Source organism: Indicator indicator, chromosome 13 (assembly GCF_027791375.1).
Source record: "Indicator indicator isolate 239-I01 chromosome 13, UM_Iind_1.1, whole genome shotgun sequence".
In the NCBI taxonomy this organism is placed as follows: Eukaryota; Metazoa; Chordata; class Aves; order Piciformes; family Indicatoridae; genus Indicator; species Indicator indicator.
In genome coordinates, this window is record NC_072022.1 from 14,503,773 (window position 1) to 14,528,318 (window position 24,546).

Sequence of the window (24,546 nt, forward strand, 5' to 3'; positions counted from 1 at the left end):
GACCTTTCCAACCAAAACTATTCTATGACTCCATATTTTTAAAGTAACTTGAAGCTAACAAAGAAACTTGATACATCCTAAAACTGAGCAGGGCAATTTAATGAAATGAGAGGAAAAGGAAAGAAAGCAGGGACACACTGTGGAACTTAATACCAGCTTGCCTCAAGCTCTGTGCTTTAATTTCAGTCAAGGTTGTAAGCAATACCTTTGGAATACTTAGTTCCCAGCTCACAGACAAAACACGTCCTAAAAAGCTAGAAGTAACCATCACTAATAATTTTCAATACTTATTTTCTTTAACATCCCACTTCATGTTTACTAAAGTTCTGCTGGTGATTCTGGCTGTTGAACAACAGCCCAAATATCTGCTTTAGAGATTAATCCAAGTTTCAAACCACTGTCTGGCCAGATGAGCAGATATCACTCTCAGCAAGATGCTAAAACGTAAGAAAAGTTTTAGCAAACCTTTAGAAAAATCTACATAAAAGAAATTACAAGAAGCCTTTTACTTTTATATGACTTGATATACCCTTACTCATAAGTGAACCCAGAATCTTTTAATTAAAAAACCTAACACAGGACCTTGCGGTCGACTTGATATTCCTTCAAAAGGAAGAATAGGTTTCAATGTGCTTTTATGGTTAAGACTACAGGGCAGGATCCCAACTTTTTGCATCCCATTGAGAGGAGAGGTACTATCAACTCTCTTTTCTACCAGACACGTAGATTACTTTTAAAGACAGACATGTTCACCTGGCCAGTCACTCAAGACCACCACTTGTCCAGTCTGCTTCTCAATTTAAGAGACTACTGCAGAAGAACTGTTTTCCTTCTTGCCATCCAAAAAAATTAAAATCTATGTAAGGTACTTCTGATAGGCAGTTTACTTTGATCAGGTGGCAGATGCCACGAGGCAGATGCAAGAGAAGAATAATGTTGGAAGGGTCACCCTGGTTCCCAAAACACCCAATTACCAAGTATGACATCCAAGAAGAAACATGTAAATAGAGACTATTTAACTTGCTCTCTGCATTTTACAGTTCTACTAAAACTGAGCAAGCTGGGAAGCAGCAGGTTTACCATAGGAAGCTGGTGGCAGAAAGCTGAGCACGTAATTTTGGCCTAAGCTACAAAGCACTACTTTTTCTATACTGAGGTGGAGCTGAACAGACAAGAGAATTTTCATCTCAAGCATAAAAGAACAATTTTCAAGCAACTGAAATATGAAGGGGCTGTAAATTATGAGACAGCAACACACAATGAGTACAGTACCCCGAACGAAAACATTAACAAACTCAGCATGTAATATCACATGATGACTTACAAATATGCCTAATCTAGTGGTGATCTCAGGGCTAATGAGAAGAAACAAAAAAATGTGCAAAAATGTAATTAAAATGCAAGAACAAAACAATTATTTCAATAGTGTTGCAGAGATAGAGATAATATCTTCCACTGAAACTTTTAATCAAGCAGCAAAGAAAAGATGAGCTCAGGCAAGAGGCAGAAACAAGGAATGCTTCATCACAGACTTACTTCAAATAGCTGCACCATCAATGCTCTTACTCTGTCTTACTTTCCTGTGCTTTTCTATATCACAACCACATCTGTGGACTCAAGTCTAAACACTGGGTATTTCTATTTCTACTCTAAAACTAGGTCCCCTATCAAGCAATTGCTTTGTGGCTGTATAAGTGTCTGTGAAGCTCTATAAATACCACACATCCCCATGTATCATTTTAAATTCCACAAACATATCAATTTATCAAATAGTAAAACTCTTCACATGTGATAGAGCAGATAGGGGGGAAAAAATGGGTGTTGAAAACTTACCAGGGATTTTGTGCGATAAAAACCTAACAAAGAAAGGGAGAGATGTCAACAGGAAGAAATGGGATAAAACAATCCATAGAGTACTAAAATAGCTCAGATATATCAAAACCAGGGTAAAGACATATGAAGAACATACAGAAGACAACATACATGGTTATGAGAAGAAGGCAGGCAAAGGGGCCCACTTAAGTGGAGTTCCTAGAAAAAAGTGTTGGTAACAATTAAAGGAAAATGCTCTTCTCAGAGTCATTTACTAACATCAGAAGCAGATGGAACAAGTGGTATCTGATTTTAAGTGCAGGGGAAAATACACTGTTTCTTCTTCACAGAAAAAAGAAAAGGAAAAACGTGTGAAACCGGTTTCCTATGACAACACATATTGGCACTGTTCTTTCAAGATCAAAATAAAGGACACAAGAATGGAACAGATTCTACTACATATTATGGACAGACTGACTAGTTCTTTGAACCCTTCCTAAAATGACCAGCAGTTTTATTTTTTTCACTGCTGACTTCAAAGGAATAAACAAATCAGACAAGGCAGGACTATTTTAGAAACATTTAAGTGTAGTGTTTCTCTCTGTGATGCAGTCTATGACTGCATTCGTATTGAATCTACAGGTACATGCACTTAGTAGCATGTTACAAATTCCCACAAAAAGCATAAAGGAAGGATGCAGAGGTTTGCAGCAAAGTATCCTAAGAGCATACTGCAGTATGTTCTCCTTATGTGGAACTTTTATGGAAGAAAGTGTTGATTAGAACGGGAACATTTTCTTCCTAGAAGCAGAAAAATATGCCATGCAAATGCCACATCTTCCAGCCCCTAACCTTCTGTGATTCTGTGATCTGTGCCTGGAGCAAAAAAACATAATGCTTTACACTGGCATCAGAAACATTGCCTATTATTTCAAAATGCAAATTTTCCAATTTTTCCAACTAAAAGACAGACAGAGCCTTTGTTAGTAAAAAATCTTACCCTCCCAGGGTAAAAAATAAAAAATAGAAAATAGATTAAAAGCCAAGTGACATGGACAAAAGAATTGAGACAGAGAATGTCTACCTAATCATAAATGCATGCATAGCAAAAAAAGAACAATCCAGAGCATCTCTTCAGCAATGCTGAATAAAAGAAACAGATTTTTCCTGAAACAATGACCCTGCCTGCAGTATTTTAAGTCAGTCGTCTTTGTTACAAGACTAGCACAAGAGCAGCAACATTAATACTAGAGATTTTAGTTATTACTGTCCTGGAAATAAAAGTTACCTATCGGACTTACTTTTTTCTGGGTTTTGGAGCATTTGATATATGAAAACCACACAGATATATGAAGCACCACACAGAAACCTGCTAAACACCCATCACACAAACAGCTGCAAGTGTGTAAACAATGTGGGTTCAAACCACCAAAAAAGAAAATGTCAGCTAAATAATCAATTTAAAATAAAGTGCAAAAGAGAACAACTGGTTAATGGGCAGATGTGATTCAGAAAGAAGCTGTTTCCCACGAATCTTTAGATTTCTCTTAGTGTTTTCTGTATCACCTTTTAAAATTTTTAAATATTACACACACCCTGAAAGAAACATAAAATTGTAAAATTTCCCAGTCTCAGAAATGTACAAACCAGTCCACACTGGGTCTACATATGAACTGGGTCTACATATGAAACTGCAGAGAGAAGAGACAGCAGCTCAGAAGCAGTGCTTTCAGGAAAATGGCATACATTCATGAAATAACAGGAAGAACAAAGCAAGCAGGCTAAGGCACACAGACAGTGAGAGCAAAAGTCAACACCAGTAAAAGGTCGCTATCCTGACCTGGAGTGGAACTCATCTGCGCTCTTCAAACAGAACACATTTTACAGTGCTGTCTGTGCTGTGTAGAAATAGTTCAGCTGAGGAATGGAAAACTGCAGCATTTATCTTCTAGGAAGCTGAACTTCAGGAAAAAAAAATCTTCTCTAATATAAAATTACTGATAAATTGAGTCAGTGACTGTGGGGGAGGTATAAAATTCTCCACTTGCACAGATAAACCTCCATTCATAGTTCCATTCAAATACCAACAGAGAGACCAACAAAAAAGACTGATGAAAGATGGCATCATTTCTGTATCAGAAAAGGCTATGTGAGAGCACGCCATTGCTACTGAATCCAGTGAGGAAACTGATAAAGTGTACTGGTTGGCAAAACAATGCAAGATAACACTTCTGCCAAATTTACATTTTGATTTTTAACCTCTGGTTAATACAGTAAGCCTGTATTGGTGAGCAAAGTGCATTTTTAACTTTAAAAAGTTTAAAAAAAAAAAGGAAGCTTTAACAGATATAATCCCATGTCAACAGTTTATTTTCAGTGCAAGTTAAAATACAGTTATTGCCTTAGTACACAGCATACACCTTCATTAGACTAACCTCTAGTTTTGGAATACATATTCCCTTGTCAATTATCTGCTGCTAGAAGATGCAGTTTTACAAGAGTCCATGTGTCATGAGTGGGATCAGCTGCAACATAAGCACCTCACTGGAGTGTCCAGCAGGCTGAGAAACACCTGGCTTTAAGAAGAACAGGTTCTTCATCTACTGGAGACTGGGCACTAATCCCCAGCAGCATCCTGATCTCCTCAAGACTGCACAGTGGTTGTGCCTTTTCATCATTGCTTCCTGCACAGGAAGCAATAGCTAGGGGCTTTAAGTTCTTTTACACGGTATCTACAGCGAGATGCAATAGGCATGTCAGATAAATTCTATGCAAAATAAGCAGCAAACCCCATTACTCCTGCTAGCATGGACAAAATAAGTAAACTTTTACAAAAGTTACAGTAGTTTTTGAAGAAAAGCCTGATTTACCTCTCTCACATACGGTTTTATGAAGTCTTTTCTGCTATTGCATGAGCAAAGATAAACTTTGTCCCATGAGGATAGATAATCTAGAAGATTAGTGCAATTTACCACCTCTCACTGCAGGTAATTTATTCAGACTGACTGGAAACTAGAACTATCACACAGCATCTGGTCAGCAGAACATGTTACCTGAATCAGCATGGTTACCAGTTGCTACCATGCAGATGTCCCATTCACAGTAACTGGCATCAGAGTCATGGGCTGGAATAAACTGAAAAAAATATTTTTCATTCCTAAGCTTGAGTCCTCCTTTCTGTGCAAGGGTGGCAAAGAGCAGACTTGTCAGGATAAATATTCTGATACTCTCCATGTATAGTAATTGCTACGTTTTCTGAAGTTTTTAAATACAGCACTTCAAATTAAAACTCAAATTCCAATTAAAATTCCTCGTACTGTTCATTTCAAATACCCCTACTAAACTATGTTTGTGAGATACTTGTGATAATTGCTGCTTCTAGGTATGTTTTCAGGAAAACTTGTCTCATGTTTATTCCTCACTTGCACTTTGAAATCTTGCAAAAAAAAAAGTTAAAAACCTTACTCAAATACCAACATTCTTTTAGAACAATTTATAATTGTTCTAAATAATTTAGTCAATAAAACATTGTGCGACAGGCTAAAAATAACTCCTGGCATTTCTAGTAAACGATTTCTGTGGAATACGCCACCATTATTCAGAATCTTCTTTGAATTTCAGTAAACTATGCCTTGCTACGTGTGGCGGTGATGACACCTCATATGACAAGAGTTCTGCAGAAACTAATGGAAGTTCAAGCATTGTGCACAACAGACAACTGCCAGTATTTCAACCAAGACTTACTAGGAACATACATCTTTCTCATGGTGAAATTGTGGACTGAAACATAGACAGTGAGCGCTCCTTAGGAAGAAAAGACTGTGTAATCCTTGAAGAGTTCCGTGATGCCGGGGAGGAGAAAATGGCAAAGTGGGAGAGAAGCACGCAGCATGTGAAAAAAATCTTTAAGCAAGCAGGATGGGTTTTTCCAGACAGGAAGCAGCAGTTTTCTCTCTACAAAACCGGCCATCAGAATCACACCTGCTATTTAGGGCTGCCATCATTCCAGTTTTATAATGTGAACACAGAAATTCTAAAGTTTAATAGTAGCATTAAAATTTGTGATTGCATTTTTATAAAAGCCCCGTTTGAAACTGTCAGCAAAGGCAATACACACTGCAGAAATGACAAAAGTAACATGCTTATGTAAGTGATATGAATGATCTTTTTTTTTTTTCCTCCATTCTTTGGAAGCAAAGGATATTCCTGATAAGCTGGGAAGAGTGTGAAAGAAACAACCTACCTTTGCCCAAAGATCTCTGAAATACAACCGCAGAATACAAATCCATTAAATTTAATAAAAATCGTCTGAGTGAATTTAGCATTTTACACTCCTAGTCTTAATACCCTATGCTTACTTCCAAGTTTCTGGAGAACACGGACTTCCAAAAGGAGAATGGTGATCCTTGGAAATCCACATTCATCGACATTGTAACATTCCTAAGCTAGGCATTAGAAAACTAGTCAAGATTTTTGAGAACAGATATATCGCCAATATATGTATACATTCATTTTAAGTAGATGGACCTCTTGCTAGGGAAGCAACAAAGACTCACTGCTGTTTGAGGATTTAAGAGCATAAAGCAAGATCTATAAGGAAAAAATCTAACTATATTATCTGACCTAAGACAAGCAAGTTTCAGTGGCCTTAAGACAGGTTGGTATGGATTTCAATAAACAAAACTAACCCCAACTCTTTTATTCTATTATCAGTTAGCCTAAATAAAAACATTATTTCTGCCTACAAACTATGCATGGGTAAAAGAGCAGAATGCAAAGAAAAGGCAGGGTTCTTCTCGAGCAGGCACTAACAGCAAGCAGTAACACAGTGGACTGTATCAAGCTACAGACCTAGTCAACCTTTAAAGTCAGCTCGCCAGCAGTTTTCAGATGTTGTAGCTATGCCACAATACAAGTATGCTTTACAGCTGTCCAGGTAGAATTTTCTGCTGTGTGCAACTGTTCCTTGCTACTAATTCATTACAATTCAGATAGTGGAATTCTGTCTATACACTTTGAAATGTTATTCCTTTCTAAACTCAGCTGTAGTAGAAACACCTGAACAAATCTAGCATGGGTTTTAAGTGCTTGAAAAGTACCTTCGAGAGCTTAGAAATGCGATCTAGAGAAATGCAGCTTCAAGAAGAGTACAGAAAATGCAGAAGGACAAACCTAGGCTGCTTCAGTTTAAGAAGTATTGCAGTTGCCTAAATTACTGTCTTCTTTTAAAGCAAACACTTTCAATTTATTTTAATTGCCCATGGGGCCTTAGAAATTTACAACACTACCAGTACAATCTCTTCCAGGCCTGCCTCATTTTGAAACAAACAAGGAGGCAGACTATTAAGTTCATAGAGTGTGACACTGGATACCATTATAAGGCTGTGCATACTTAAGAGAGGCTGACTGAAATCTGCATCTATAACAGCATATATATGCGTATCTATATCTAGAGGCATCTTTTTACCTTACTACGCAATGAGAATCTTTGAAGAGCCTGACAGCATGCTATTATGCCTTCCACCTTACAATAAATTTTAATTCCTTGTAAGACTAAGTACTTAAACCTCAGTAATGATTAGGTTAAAGTATTAGTCACTATGAAATGACCAAATGTTTATTACATCTGGAAAAATTCCCACTAAACATTAAGAAATTTTCCCAGTCTAGAGAGACTGTATTTCCTCAAGGATCTTAAAAGCTGGAAAAATAATTAACTAAAAAAAACCCCCGAAACCCACAAAACCAAACCAAACCCCAAAAAACCCCAAGAAAAAACACACTAAGAATTTTTGACACAGTCTTTTGAAGGCCAGTTCCTTATGTCATATATGCTGGTGTACAATCAAAGGTTATAAAAAATTAAATCACTAGAACTTTTGTTCCTTTGTTCCCCCTTAGCCAAAACTGAAAAATGCAGTAGGCTAGGATAGGATAAGTCAGGTTGGAAGGAATCTCAGAAGTCTCTTGTTCAGTCTCCTGCTAAAAGCCACCGCAGAAAACCAGTTTTATTTTTCAGATATCCAAGGACAGTGAGTGCACGACATCTAAAATTAAGCAAATCTCACACTCTTCTACCACACCAGTAGGAACAGTTAAAAAAACCCCACACACCTAAAAATAAGACCCTCCATCTCACCAGTAAAAATGGCATTTCAGATGTGTTTTCCACTAGAGAAGACAAACTATTTTTTACCCCAAAATTTTAACTTCAACATAATATTTGTTTCTCTAATGGCAACATACCTGGAACATCAAATGAGTCTGAACTGAAAATTGAGGGGATTCCCATTAGACTTGTACTTAAGTGGGGAATTACTTACCTGTAAATACCATTTAAAACATCAATTGCTGCTATGATTCTCCAAATATAAAAGACTCATGAAAATTCCCTTTTCAAAGGAAAAGGTTGTACTTTCATCTGAAAGTCTATGCTCCATCTAACGGCATGTTTCTCCCGTGGAAAGTTGGGAAGGGGGAAATCAGCTTTTCACTGAACTGCAAGAAGATACAAGATTTTTTAAAATTCTTATGCATACTCATTCATGAAGCCAGGAAGAACCTCAATTTTTGATGAAAAACTAGTTCTCAATAAGCATTAGGCCTCATGTTAAGCAAGTAAGAATGGTGTAAGTCTTGCTATGCAATTTTCAATCTGAGGACAGTGAATACTTATCAGAGCTACTCCTTCCTTAAATCTTAACACAGAAAAGTAAAGTAGAATAGAATCATCTTGGAAAAGAAAAAGAAATCTGCTATAAACAGAAGTTCAAACGTAAAAGTATTGTATAATATTTAGCCTTTATTTTCCTTTAAATAATAGTAGTAATAGACTGGATCCTGGGCTACATTTTTTTCAAGTCATCCAACTCTTTCAGTGCTAGAATAGCTACAGTTAAGCTTAGTTTATCAGGTTAATTTATTACAGTTAGTAACGTTAATTTATCAGGTGTTTTAACTGTTTAAAAGAAAGGGTTTTTAAGGTGATGGAAGTTTAAAATGTAAGATTTTAATATAACATCTGAAGAATTTTCATGCTCCATCACTCTAAACAAAAAGGCAAAGAAAAAAGCTATGGTACACATGGTAGAAAATACACATCTGTCCACACACACCAGAAAGCTGGGTTTGTTTTTTCTCAGTTCTAAGCAGCCAAAGGAACACATTTCTCGGCCTTTTAAAATGGAAATTTAAACTTTGCTCTGAAGTCATGCAGATTTAGAAGAAGCCCCTATTCCAGGTCTGTTACTAACTTTGAGTTTCTCAGGTCAGTCTCGTATTTTAATAGCTGTTGCTTTATTGTTTCGTACTAACACAGCCTCCATACTTTTGTCCCATTTGCTATACCTTCTTAATTCCAGCCACTTTTCACTCAATTTTTTTTACAAGATTCTGAATGTATCCATTTTCTCCTGGTCTACTATACAACCCCACTCCACATTCACCAGTTTATCTTTTGACTTTGTGTTTCTCTACAAACACAGTATGTGAAGGGCGAGACCAGCATTTTCATGAAAACGTAAGGCCAGGTAGGTAAGGAACAGAAGGAAAGAAATCTCCAAGCTGTCTTCTCATCTCCTGGTGCCTGGCTCGGCACATGAACGTGTCATCTTAACACATGTGTTATCCACATGATAAAATGTGATGCAAAGCCTCTCACCACTAAACCCAAAGTATCATTCACAGCTACGTGTAAAAGGAAATAATTAACATAATTTCAATTCTGCATGCTCAAAAGAAAATGACAAATGCTTTGTGAAGTCTGTGCTTACTTAGATGCACACTGCTTTTAATACAGTAACTACAAGACATAAAAAGAAAAAAGTAGTCCATAAAATTTATACACAAAAGTGGAGTCAAGAAGCCTATAAGTAAAGATTCTAAGGACTGACATGGATTATTTTCTCTGTAGTATTTTGGGGTATGTTTTTTGAAGCCTTCTACCATTTTTATTCTGAAACAGCATATTTCTGGGGTTACACTCTAATAGGAAATGGTCCATCAGATGGTGAAAGAGTCCATACAAAATTAATAAAGTGCTCAATTCCAAGCACTCATCTGCATATAATTTTACCAGAGATTAGTTACTAACCTAACTTAAAGAGTATTAACTCTAGGTGATTTCTTTACTGCTGAGAACGTTTGATATGACTGGTGAGTAGATACCAGGAAGCCACCATCTTTAATGCACACGACCTGCATCCTTTTCAATAGCTGCACTTAAGCTGAGAAAGGAAAACTGGTATCATGTCAGCACCAGTATTTAAATGCCTCTGTGGTTTGGAATTTGTTTCATTAGTATCACAGTAATCCATTTAAAATTTTTCTTTCTCACAGACGAATAGGGCTTGAAGACAAAGCTCACTGAATGCTGACCACTATGCAAGAGTATCGTGCTGTAACATGTTTAGTTCTACCCAGTCACAACAGATGAAAGTTCCCACCACAAAAGCATCTACAGTAAAAAGTCGAAGAAAGTTCCACCCCGTTCAGTATTTATCTATCCCTTTTAAGTACCACACACAGAAAAGGAAGAAAATGCAAGAAATCCTAATGATGCAACTATAAAACATTTTAAGGAATCACCATCTATTTTAGCAGTACTAAGAGCTGGTTGTCCTGTGAAACCCTAAAGTTTCTCAATACTCTTCCAAACTTACAAATATTAGACTTTTTAGTGTAAAATGTAGCCTGGAACTCAATATAAATAATTTTCATGATGAAAAAGAGATTTCAAAAATGAATTTGAAATCATCTGATTTATGCACAACGCCTCTTCGCTCCTGTCTCAAGAAAAGCATCAACAGAGGAATTCAGTGTCATTTTTGTCATAGCATGGCATGATCGCGTGGCTCTCATGATCTCCTCTATTCATTCTTTGGGAATTCCATGTATTCTTATTTATTAACTTTGCAGGATTTTAAAACATTAGATTCTACATGACAATCAGAACTTCAAGAACCGAACTGCAATATAAAGCAAACACTTTCAGGCATATGATTCTCTTGATACTGTTTTAGGGGACAAAAGCACCATGAAGCTAACTCCGAAGCACCACCTTTTAATCACAGAAACCAAGGCCCTCAAGTATAGCTGATCACAAAAAAAAGTTTATCCAGTCAAGACCACTTCACAAGAACGAACCTGGTGAGTCAATACAGCAGGAAAGTTCTTAACTCCCAGGTAGAGTTTTACATTTAACACAAATAGAACTGGACATTTTAACAAAGGGAGCCTTGAAAGTAATTATCAGGAATAAAACTGAGTTGCTAGATGACATACAAACACAAAGCAGCCTCCATCAAGCAGAGACTGAATTCTACCCACCACCCTAACAAGCAGCAATGACTGAGGTTACCTTTAAGCTCACAAAGCTGTATCTGTATTTGCACGCCTAAGTCCAGAAAAAGCGTAGAGAAAGAGGCTAGGAAAATATATTTTGTGTAGTAACTTCCATTTATGAAGCTGGAAATTATATACAATATTCATAACTCAACTTCACAAAGGTACCAGAAAGTTTTCCTAATGAGATAAAAAAGTGACTGAGACTACACAGAGAGCCCTTTATGCATGCAACCCCAACGAAATAGCATCAGGGTTGGTGCAACACATAAAACAAAAGGGCTTCTGCACCACTGATGGTGCAAGTAATCTGCACTGTTTGTGAAGAAAATAAAATCCTCACAAATTCGCTACTAAAATTCCAGTGAGTTTGTTCTATGTCTTTTGTCTAAAACACATGAAGTTTGAGTCACAACCATTTAGAGCCCAACTGTACCTCAGATGGCTTTGCTGACACATATCCATCTCCCCATTCCAAACTTTGATTTGGCAATGAAGATTCATGAAGATCAGATATCTGCAGCATAAGCTGGCACACTCACAAAGAGGAGATTTAACTGATTCAATACTAGCATTTCAAAACAGCTCATCTTTAAGTTCAAGGATTCAAGGACTTTCTCTCTCTAGACTGATAAGAGTTGGTGCCAGTATCAGCCAGGTCTCATCTCATCTTGGGCTTTTGTTCTAAGGAAAAATCCTTTTAATACTTACTCATGTATGAATACACATGCATTTTAAACATCTGCTAGGTTTGCTCTCTCTACTGAGAAAAGAAGAGGAGAAAAAAAAACCAACCAACCTTCACATAAAGGGAAAAAAAGACAGAAACAGCAACATTAGGATTTTTCACCTTAAACTGTCCAATGTAGAGTTCAATTACAGTCCAGGAAAAAGTTTCATAAGCTACTGCTTCAAAGGCTAAGAACTAGTGACTAACCATGTTTAACGGTGAAAGATCACATTGGAGCTGTAGCTTTCATTAATTCTGGTTATCAGGTTCCTTTTAACCACATGTCCTCTAAGTTTAAGTACAGTATTTGCTATTTGACCATGGAACTGCACATCAAAAACTTTGACATACACATTATATTGTATTTGACATATATGTTTTATTGTGCTTTTGTACTGGTGTTATGCCTGAACAGGCAGAAAAATACTGTTTAAGGACAGGCAAAAAGACTTTCTTTACAGTTAATAACATGCTTCAATGAAATTATATTTGCTAAACAGCAAATTTTAAATCCAGATGGAATGTAAAAGGAATCATAATTGCTTTCAACAATTCAAGTTAGGATAAGAAAAATCTTTTGGCTGGAAGATCATTTAGTGTATTATTCTATTTTACATCCAGAAAATACATCTATAAATATATATAAAATATCTTATAAAAATCTTATCAAATCTTGAGTACTATCCTTCAGAGAGATGGGTAGAGTCACCATCCCCAGAAGACCTACTTCAAGCAAGGCAGTCTTTGAAATCCTAGGAACATAGAGGTGACCTACATGAGCTACACAAGCCTTGCAATCCTGCCAAGATTTCTTCTGTATTTTGTGTATGTGACTGTGAAAGAAAGGAGGACAGTGGTTCTAAAAACAGTGAAGTGTGCTTGGAGTCTCATAAGCCATGATTTCATGCTGGGAATATTTAAAGAATCATGTTTATTAATGATCCACCCAAAATGTTCTCAGGGACACATCAGCACAAACACAAGAGTCAGATTCACAGCCACCAGGCAAATCATCAGTAATTCCTCAGTAGAAATAAAGGGACATCAACCTTTTACTGCATACTTTTTTCCACTGGATATACTTAACATTATGAAAAGCCATCAGTGTGTATGTTCTCATGCAAATGTGGACTGTTTACTTGAGTCCTGGCATTAACAGCACTACAACTGGTCTGCCTGAAGATCTGATAGTGTTTTGCTCTAAGTGCCATGATTGGAAACGCCAAAGTAACAGATTACTGATATAAAACCCCAGCATATAGCTATACTATAGATTGCTTTCCATGACTTATTTTACCATTTTTAACAGCAGTTCAATTCCTATCAGTGTATTCTAGTACGTGCATCAAACTATACTTGTTAACATCATCAAGATGGTAACATTACAGGAAGTAACACAGGCAAAACCTACTGGTGCAGAATTAGGAGTACAGCACCTTTACTTCAAGAGAAAAGGCAGTGGGCTGTGGGGAAGAAAGCAGGTAAATGACTATGACAATTCCATTTCTCCCACCTTCAAGTTTTTCCAAGATAATTCACTTGAAGATAATTACTTAAAGACGGTTCCCCAAGAAATGGAAGAACTTTAATCCTGTATGTTTCTTTATGCTATTAAACACGAGCCTGATAAATTTGCACATACTTCTAATAGAACACCCTAAGTCCACCTACTAAGCCCTGGAAAGCCACAATGGTAGAAACACCAGCCAAGCAACATAAATTAGCGAAAAGCTGGGCAGCCAAGGGACTCTGAGCCAGATTACATTAAAAAAAATATAAAGATGTAGATCTTCTGACATTATGTAGTATAAACAAAACGGGGTGTTTGGTTTATTTTCATTTTGACACAATAAAAGGAAGTTGGATGCACTTGTGTGTGTTTTTCATACAGCCCACGTATTCATGGATTTAACTCCTGAAAAAAAAATTGTGTAGCCTACTGTAGACAGCTGGAAGAAGTCCAACAAAACCTCAAACGTAAGTTTACCACTTCTAATTACGTTTTTCCAATCCTCTTTGGACAGTAAGACTAGAATTGTTCCTTTGGACCAGTTCTAAATTTAAGTGAACCATTTTGTCAAATAATAGAAATAAATTATTTTATTCAAGTGAAAGCAAAAGCATCTGTAGCAAGTCTTTAAAAGCACTCCTTAGCATTGAAGTCCTCAACTCTGTTTTTTAAAAATATGTTCCTTGTTACATAAAAAAAACAGTAGGAATAATATCTTGATATTTTATCTGTGAGTGGTAATCTTTTTTTGATGAACACATCTGACTATAAATTGGTATTTCATTTCAATTTTATAACTCACTGTTACAACCTGAAGAATACCTTAATATACTACATGAGGCTTTGTATCTAAACTACAATGTACAATGCCTTGCACTTCACAACAGCAACATTTACCAGAGCAGCTGAAGCATGGTTTGTGAAAGTAGGAAATGGAACGTTCCCTAGCATGGTATTTGATCTAAACACTCTGTGCATAATCAAATATGTTTTTAGCGAAGTGCTACCAGAATTTTAATTTACAGATCACCAATTTTGCAATGGTGTGGGCACGAGTATTTACATCTTCTGATAACATTTAATAACAGTTCTAGACACCAAAACCATATAAAAGTTGCATGTTTTGCTGAAACATTCTCCCAGCCCCAACACTCAGGGGTTTCGGCATTACTTGTTTTGTTATGGGGGGTTTTTTGGTGGTGGTGTTTGGTTTCTTTTGGGTGTTGCTTTTTGTTTTAACCTAATCGGCCTTGCCCAATTTTATCCAGAGATGTAAAGTTCTCGAAATATCTAACTTACATAAAAGATGAAGTGTATTATGGGTACATCACAGAAGCAAAGATACTCTTTACAGATATATTTTGAAAACAAAAGATGTATATTGAGGTGTACAAACTGTAAGAAGTTAAAAGTATAACTCTATTTGAGATATAGTCACAATGTTCAAGTACGCAAGGTAACAAAAGGAAACAAGTTCTGTTCTCTAATTTAACCTAAATTAAATGGTTTACTCCTACTTTATGCAAAATGGTAAAAGAACGTAGAAGAAAAGGAAGAATTTTTATTATCTTTAGAACTCTGCATGGAGACAAACCAAATTTCCTCAACATTATGTAAGTAAGTAGTTAGTACAAACCTAGAGGAGGGTATGGAACGTGTTTAGTGCAAAGCAGTTTCTTTTGTAAAGGATCAAGTAAAATACTCCTGAATCTGTCTGGGTCCTTCCAGGATAAGAGGTGTAAACGATATAGCCTAGAAAATTGCTTGCCAGCTCCTGCTAGGATCACACCTACCACAATGCCTATGCACAGATTCTGCTAGAATACCATCATTGCAAGAACTCTGGAGCCCAATGTATTTTCAACATAATGGTGTTTAAAAGCAGTGCATTATTAAATCCAGAAGAGATCTTAAGAGTCAATAGAAACAGGAAGAATTCTACTTTGGAAAACAGATAATGTAGGTCCAAGCTGGAAGTCTGATTTTTAAAATGAAAAATCCTTAGTTTAGGAAACAACTGAACATGCTCACACAAGTGAAACTGAAATTCCCTGGTTTTACTGCAGTTTATCTACATGCCTACAATCCCCAATCTCATCACAATTTTTAAATATATTCTCCTACTAAATTATATACCTTTGAGATCTTCTGAAAGGAAGGAATAGTTGTCAGAAGGTACTGTCATTGCTCAGTAAGACTGGAAGAATAGGAGAAAGCTCTACAAGGCCAGTGGAAAGGCGTAAGAAGGTAGCATATGCAGATGCTAGACAGAAAACTATTGAAACCAAGATAGGATTATTTGCATGTGTTATGCACGAAAGGATCAAAATTTACTCGTTTTCCCTACCGAAATGATGCCTACCTCCTAAGGACTGAGAAAAAGTAACTACCTTGCCTCTGAAGAAAACAGAATGGAAGGTACTCCCATGAAAAGAATGGAATTCTCTGCATGAAGATGAGTGTTTTGAAATAAAAGTGGTAACAAAGATTAAGCTTGGGAGAAAGATAAATGTATTCCCGATCCAGAAACAGTTGTTTCTGCCAGCACGTGGAGTAAAAAAAAAAAAACAAAAACAAAAAAAAAAACAAAAAAACAAAAAAAGTTCTTATATTCACCTCCATTATTTAGAGATTATATGGGCAGTAAACAGAGTAAGGTCATTGTGAACTGCACCCTACCTGAATATTATAAAGGCACCTATAGCAGCAGCCAAACAAAAAATTTGTTTGGAAGATTTAGGTCAAGGATGTAATACAAAAATGTAGACAAACTGATACTCCTGTACTGTGAACACCTAGTTAAAAAAATGGTTTTTCCCCCTCTTGAAATACCCCAATCAGTACTTTTGGTACACATACCTCGAAGAATTCTCTCCTCATGGCAACGTAGAAAGTCCCAGATTCTAACAGTGCCGTCGTCAGAGCATGTAGCAAATTTATTATCCGTGGGTGAGAAACTGTTACATGAAGACACACAGCAGGGGAAAGAAGTCAGCATTTAACAGATTATCTATGCTTCTCAGACAGGGCAAAATTATACTGTAACGTGTTATACACCGAAGGATGCATTTGAATACAGGGACTTCTAAGTGAATACAGTGCCTGCTAAATGACACTTCATCACAAGACATGAATTTAGCACAGGGTTACTATTGCATTGAGGTCCCCTGTCAAATGAGGGGGGGGAAAAAAAAAAAAAAGAGAATTCATTCTTAGCACCTTCCTACCTACGACTGCACACAGTAGTGCCTTCTCTGCAGGATGAGAAGCAAACATCAACATGATTTGTAACTGTTACCTAAGATTTTCATGTTTGGTAATACCATAAAGTGACACTGTTTAGAAGCACAGGAGAACTGTTCTTAGGAAAAAACTCCTCTTCAGCCACAGGTGCTTTGCAGCAGAGAAGCAAAAATAAGGGAGAGCTGGTCACAGGAAAACGCTAGTTGGATTAACTGTTGAAAAAAATTTATATATAAAACAAGTGTACCACTTATTGGAAAAGTAATTTGGAAAAACTCCCTCTTACAACACCCCAGCAACACCATAAAAAGAGTCCTACAAGCACAGAAGAAGCTTCCAGATGGAGCAGTCAGTATTGCTTGATGAAAGTCACTGGAAAAGCAAGGAGTTATTTAGCCATGTGATTAGGGCCAGAACATCTACAGCAACTGACAGGCACTCACTTCCTTTCTCATGCAGTGAAAGATCACGAGGGAGCCCTCACGAAATCTCAGATATTTATGATCAGGAAAGGGCTTAAAATAGTACAGAAATACAGTGGAAGGCCACGAGTCAGACAGTAACTAAACCCAATGTAAGCACCTTATAACCAAAGTTTGGGCATGCTATCAAAGAAAAATGGTGACTTTATTTGTGGCAGTGAACCTCTATCGCCAAGGGCCAGCATCTGAACCCGAACAAACACTGCTTTAGCTTCATTTTGGATCTGCAGCTTCCCTTCAGGCCTACTTTAAAAACATTTTCATATCTTACTAAAAATTACGTGCAGGTTTACTTTAGAAACATCTTTCATTTACATCTTACTGATATCACTTTAGATTCCATTTTTTTTTTTTATATAGACATTTGCACAACTGAGGCATCAACAGTGAACCAAGAGAATATCCTACAGTCTTCTTTTCAATGGCTTGCTTACAGTTTCAAGCTTGAAGAACACATTCAGTATTAATGTTAGACTTCTGTATGTGGCAGTCTGCGTGGGTATTTAGTATTACTGGAAGCCTTGGCTTCACTGAGCCAAGCAGTTCTTCACTTTATTTAGTGTTTTATTATTTTGTGAGAACTATGCAGGTGTTTTATTTCTGAAGGATTTATATTTTATTCAGTTAAGATTATTAAAGACTGAATTCTTTATTTGGAATGAAATTATTGTCTTACACAGTGCGTATAAAAAGGAATAACTGATACACATCGTCACCATATAAAAATGAAAAGAATACCAGTGCAAAATGCGGCAGACAAATACATCTCTAACATATTGCAGAGGCGGATACTGGGACAATACTAATTCAGAAAGGTGCCAGCAAAACGGTGAGAATGTGGAAACAAAAGGAAATACTGTGTTTATGTGGTGCAGGAAGTTTCCCAGAATCTGACAGAACCCATGCATTTCTGCACCCAGAATACACTTAGAGAACAGTCTAATCATGGCAATAGGTACTACAGAAAATGGTATATTGTGTATAAACCTGGCCTCTCTAATCGCCTCCTTATGTGCCTGGAACATCTTGACGTTGTTCATGTTGGACTGCCAGTATTTCACATATCCCCCGTGGTCTGCTGTCAGCATCCACATATCATTGTGTGACCAAGTCATAGCCCTTACAGGGCTGTCGTGAGCCTGCAAATTCAGAAACAAAACTTCCAGTAAACATGTTCAAATGCTATCTGACCCACACAAACACAAAAGTTAGTAAAGTTCCTACTTAACAGCTGTGACAAGGAAATGAACACAATGATAACCTAGTTAGACTGAAGGTATTATCGTGGAAAAAAATTCCCTTACTTTGTATGCAATGATCTTCTGAATAATAAATCAGATTGTTTTTATTTTTAGTCCAAAATGTTTCTTTATTATTACAAACACTGATAGTATGTTCTTGAGAACAGTTAGCACAACGTGCGAGGATGGAATGAAAAGCATTAAATGAACTGCCCACAGCCACAGCCTGACATTGGGTCAGAGCAAAATAAAAAAAACCAAAAGACTTCTAAGGCTGCCATTACAGCACTTAAACCACAGACCCATGATGAGCGAGATGAAGATGTTTACCTAAAAAATACTCCAAAACCTCAAGGAAATACACAGCAGATGAATTTACCTGCAATATTGTTTCAAAATTGAAAGTCAGTCCATTCCATAAAGTGAATTCTCCACTAGATGCACCAGTGACCAACCGTCTCCCCTCAGGAGTCCACTGCAAAAGAAAAATTTAACTATGCGAATGCAACATTTAAATACTTCCTCACAAATCTCCAAATAAATCATAAGGTTCTTCCAGGGAATCTGCAAAACTGAAATTTACTAAATGACTTTCTAGACGATATAAGATAGAAAAATATGCAGGACTGTGCCAAAGGGCTTTTGACTTTTGTAATACGACAAAACCCATTCTACAAGCAACAAAAAAATCTGGTTGTAGAAAAGAACCAGCCCGCTGGTACCAATGCATTTCTAGCATGCAATATCCATAGTGAATAATAGCGCTGACATCACAGAGAAGTTCTTAAAAGATGCCCCAAGAGTCACACACTAGAGACCAAAAAGTTGGGTTTGTTTTTTTTTTTTTTTTTCTCTGAGTCAAGATATATTAGTCCTCCCAAACAGGACTGCACTTTAGGCAGAGGTTGGACTACACCTTTAAAGGTCCTTTCCAACCCAAACTACTCTGTGATTTTGCAATTATTTTGTATTCAAACCTTGTAATTTCATTTTCTAAAGCCCTCCAAAGAAAGACTAGACAGAAATAGTACACATATACTACACGCTAGTTTTATTTGCAAATGCTTTAACCGTTATCTTGTTTCTTCAGTTCAGAATATCACTATAAAATAAATCCAACACTATACTCACCCTGACAACAAACACTGGGCATTTTACTTTATTAGTAGATGTCCGAACAAATTTTGTTGTTACAGCATTCATCGGGTTGTTTAACATTCCTATAGGAGGAACCAACTACAAGAGAAAAAACCAAAAGATTTAGCCACAACATCTCTAACCAGATACTGCAAGAAAAAACAGTTCTGAACAGCTTCTGGAAAAGCAAGTTTTTCATTCGCAGTGATATTATCCGAAGTCAGTAGTAATGTCTGCATGATTTGCGATCTCAAACATCCAGAAATAGCATATTCAAGAGCAGCTTTGCAAGTTTAGTGCGTTATTAGTTATTACATTCAAAAATTCAAAGCCTACGCCATTTCAGGTTCTCTTCATGGACACAGATTCCAACAAAACAAGAACATCTTTAAGGCCTCTTAGGAACAGAAAGATAACCTCAGCTGACAGACACAAACCTTCCCATTTTCTGGACAAATTTTATCCACAAAATGTCATCAGGTTTTACTTACGTCATTGTAATATCCTGCATCAGGCTGGATTGCTCGCATATCTCGCTGGTCTCTCTGCCATACTCTATTCTGAAAAGATGAAAACAACTCCTAGTTGGTACCATTACTACACTTCATTGTTACACAACAGAAAACAAGGAACAGGTTGACAGATTGATTGGTAAATTTGAAAGTACTCCAAAGATACTAAATTTAGTTAAAGGACTTTGGTCTCAAGAAACCTGTAGAATTTGTACAGCATGAGCAAAAGATTCAAGAATGTTCACAGTCTCAATTTCAGTACACTAAAGCAGCTTATTGAAAACTGCAGCTTAATGATACAAAAGGAGCAGTTCTATGTAGTAAGCCAAATAATTGTAACAGACAACTGGTACTTTGCTTCCCAGGCTAAGAGTACTCTACAAGAAGCAAGTTCAATCATTTCAAAAGTTTTATGCTCAGGATAAATATCTCCACCATTAGGAACTGTGTTGAACTCTAAATGAAATCCCACACAGTAACCTGAGCTAGAAAGGAAGCTTCAGTGGCTGAAGCATAAAGATAATAAAAGATAATAATGTGTTTAAATGCATACAAATGCCTTCAATTAGTTAAATTGGGTGAACTGTCAAACAGAACCATGAATTAACCATGAAATTATTTCAGCTTTATGCTGTAGACTATCAATACAAGTCTGTGTATGCATCAGAAACATAAGCTCCAATTCTAGGTAAAACATTTCCAGCACGCAATAATACAGTTTGCTACAATTCCTTAAACCAGGAGCAAATTACATATAAACCATTTTTCTCTCTTTTTTTTCTCTTTAAACAGAACTGCATCAAATTAAACTAGTATCAAAGCCAGGACTGAAATAGAATTCTGATGTATCCTAATTACCCAGAAGACACAGATCTGATTTTTTTGTTTCTTTTAATAAAGAGAAGTTTGATGACGCTTATTTCTGCCACAGTAAAAAAGGCCCTAAATTTTTAAAAAAATTAGTATACTACTAATAGAATCTTTTGAGGGGGCATCCCTAAAACACAAGAAAATGTATTTGACATCTGGTGTTTAAATCTTAGAAGATAACTTAAATCCTCTCAACTGTTAACACGTACAAGCTATAATCATGCACTGGCCACAGTGGATAGAATTCATTTCAGCGTTTTTTTTTTCAACGTTGCTGTTGAGATTCCAATAATTCCTGTATTTATGGACTTCATTCTAATTCTTCTGAGCTAATATCCAGTACTTCTACAGTAAATCTCCATCAGAAAATAGTATTTAAGAAATTAATGCTCATCACCAGGAAAATTAAATAAGCATTTTTACAGAAGCGCTTCTTAAACAACACTTTATTTAAGTTGTTCTGTACCTATTAACTCTACTGAAAGGGATTTTCAGTGCAAGCTGCAGTGCTATTTAGTAAAATTATGAGAAATAATTTTTATCATGCCCTAGTTTTGGAAGGTAATAATGGTTTATTTCCCATTTCAGGAAATTTCTATTTCAAACCAAAAATAAAAACTCATTATAATGAATGTAATTATTATTATGTTCACTTAAAAGTCAGAACATCACACAAGACAATTGCTCCCCAAGTTGGAATTCCAAGACAGAATGTAAACATTGGTGTTTACATAAACTACATCATCAGCTGTGCATAGGTGCAGTTTTAGTACCAAGGAACAAACTCCTTTGTATTCATGCTACCCCAATTTACAAGCATTTGTCACTTGTTCTGAAAAAGCAGTAGATCTCCCTGTATTCCTGAATTCTCAATGAACATTAAAAAGATGAATTTCACGAAGTTAAAAAGTTTTCCAAAGTAAAACAGAAAATTAACTAACCTCCAAATATTTAATTACAGAGGGATTGTAGTCTATGGTCTTTCGGTTCACAGCTTTTCTCATCCGCTTTCCATCAAAAGTAAGCTGTTGCATCGCTTGCTGCTGTGCGAAATCAGGTCTTTTGTAGAACAACTGCCGAGGCGCCTGGTGCTGGAACCTCGGCATATGGAAAAATCGGGGCGGAGAGCCAATTTCTGTGGCCATGGCTACCCTGTTTCTGAAAGGCTGCAAAAGGTAAAACACCAGGTTAGAACATAATAATGACAACAGCCCCCCACCTTATTATCAGAACTAAGTTTACAAGGATGAAGAGCACCTTCACTCTTTACCAGGAACAATTATTTGCACATTCCTCTGAACAATTACTATTCTTTCCTTGTGTCACCTAACACTGACATTAACGTGGTTAAGCACTTTGTTCCCTATCAGGAGGGATTTTGTAGAGAAACAGATCACTATAAAGTCCACATTACCATGTCTAAGCTAGAATTGTGAAGGCAAATAACATCCTCAGTCAAAACAGCATAAGCAAAGGCAAGACCCTTCAGATTCAACATGCAACAGGAGATAAAACGTTAGTTACAAACTACCAGTTAGTAACAAGGCTGCCCAAAACCTTACTCTAGAACCTCAAAATAAAATTTCATTCCCTTTACATAACTTACAGTAAATATACCACAAATCGCATTCTACCTGTAGGTATACTTACAATTCCATTATCATAAAATAAATGGATTATGTATTTATCAAGGTTTGATAAAAGCAACTGAACATAATTTCCTTCCAACAAGATCTATCAAGACTGGTAAGAAAATCTGAGGTAAGAAAAAAAATGTCCAATATTCAAATTTTTTCTGACAAAGGAGTCTAAAACCTAACTGATCATTCCTTAAATGATGAGATCATAGCAACCTTTTCACAGACGGAAACAATACACAGTATTTGAAGTATATACTAACTTCTAACTAAACAGTGACATGCTCTGAATCAGTGAAAGCTCAAACTTCATTTTCAAATTGTACTCCCCACCCTGAATTAGTAACTTAAAAAAACTAAACCAAAATAAACTGGCATTGTCATCAAAAAGGCTGAGAAACTCTTTTCATGAAGGCTAAAACATTTGAGTGCATTTAATAAAAAAAATGGAAATCAAATTGGTAATTGTTTTTAATTGAAGTAATCTGTTTGAAAATTCATCAATGTACTTTCCTATTTATTAAAATATTCATATCCTCAATTTAAAAGCATTAGAAAGTTGTTGCCAGTCTTTTGTCTTGCTTTGTTGGATCCAAATCATTGAAATATATCTTCATTTTGCTGTTAAAAAAATGGAAACTAGAAAGAAATGCTAGATGTAAAAGAAGGTTTCAAAGTAGGGCCTTGAATACCTAGAAGTTAGACACTCCTTCCCATTCTAAAGAGTACCAGCCCTGCTACAGAACAAACCATCTATGCCATCTGGCTGTTCACTACACAAACTCTAATGTACAAGGGGAAAAAACAACTCAAGCCATTACAACTAAACAAGTCCAAACTACAAATCAGAGTTTCCTTAGATGAGATGAGGAAATAAGTCTTTGGCAGAAGTAGCATCTTTTATTAGACCAACTTGTATAACTGGAAATAGCAAACAGCTTTCCAGCAAATAAAACTTTCATTTTGAGGCTGAAAGGCTCATTTGCCTGAAAGTTGCCCATTACAAGGAGGTCTAATAACACACTACCTACACATACTACCATATCATACCACAGTAACAACAAAATTACTGCAACGTGAAGCTCCTCTGAAACAGGAAAAAGGTATAAAAACCCATGCCAAGTAGACCTAACACCATCTCAGATTCCCTTACATCTGGTCAGAAGTTAGCTAACTTTAGCACATAAAGTTACAGGTGTTAAATCTCAAAGGTAAAATTAAAAGGGAAAGTAACTTCTTCAAACAAGAAAAGCAAGGCAGTATTAAACATGCAAGTCCACTAACATAGTTTTAAAGCTTACTCATTACTCAGTAAAAGAACACCCCACCACCTAGATAAAATTTCCAGTGCCAATCTCTCTCAGTAAGATATATACTCCTATACACTCCTACACCAACCAGTGCTTTTAAGCAGAGGGAAAAAGGTATTTTCTCAAAGCTACACATCTGTAGTCTTACAGGCAATTGAAAAAATAAATTTCAAGAACCAAGACCAAGAATGCAGACAGGTATTTGCTTAAGCTTCCAAAAACACTTTGACCATACATTTGCAAGAAACAAAAATGCCTTAATAAAAACAGCCCAAAACCCCAATAATTTATTTACATTTCTTAGAAAACAAAAATTTCTTGGATTTTTTTTTCAGTTAATAATACAAGTAAATGAACCATTAGCCATGAAAAGGATCAATTTAGACCAGACATGCCTAAAACTACAGCAAATAGTGTCTAGCTGGAATTAGCATAAACTGCAATCAACATCAGCAGAAGCTATTGTTTACAAGGGGACATAAACATGTTATTCACACTTCTTCACGCCTCCAAACCCTTCAAAGGTCATGACTACCACAAGACAAAATGTGACATCACAACTACAACACGACGACAAAGGCTGAGGAAAATAAATGGTTTATGTTCTGTTTCTGTTCTAAACTGTTTCTCCATCTAGAGATCACTGCCTCCATCACAAAAAGCCTCTTACCTGCAGTTACAAACTTTGCAAAAATATTTGTTTACCCATCTGCTCACAAT

General features: G+C 36.4%; 1 protein-coding gene across 1 annotated transcript in view; it reads right to left on the reverse strand.

Moving 5' to 3' along the window:
• The window catches only part of WDR33 (WD repeat domain 33), a 69,090-nt gene that overhangs the window by 28,128 nt on the left and 16,416 nt on the right, over nt 1–24,546 (reverse strand). Inside the window, exons 3-8 of the mRNA XM_054386103.1 lie at nt 21,821–22,045; nt 19,989–20,057; nt 19,492–19,596; nt 18,740–18,835; nt 18,107–18,258; nt 16,254–16,351 (exon numbers count right to left, since the gene is read on the reverse strand). Coding sequence (XP_054242078.1) covers nt 16,254–16,351; nt 18,107–18,258; nt 18,740–18,835; nt 19,492–19,596; nt 19,989–20,057; nt 21,821–22,045 — 745 coding nt within the window. The remainder of the gene's footprint in view (nt 1–16,253; nt 16,352–18,106; nt 18,259–18,739; nt 18,836–19,491; nt 19,597–19,988; nt 20,058–21,820; nt 22,046–24,546) is intronic.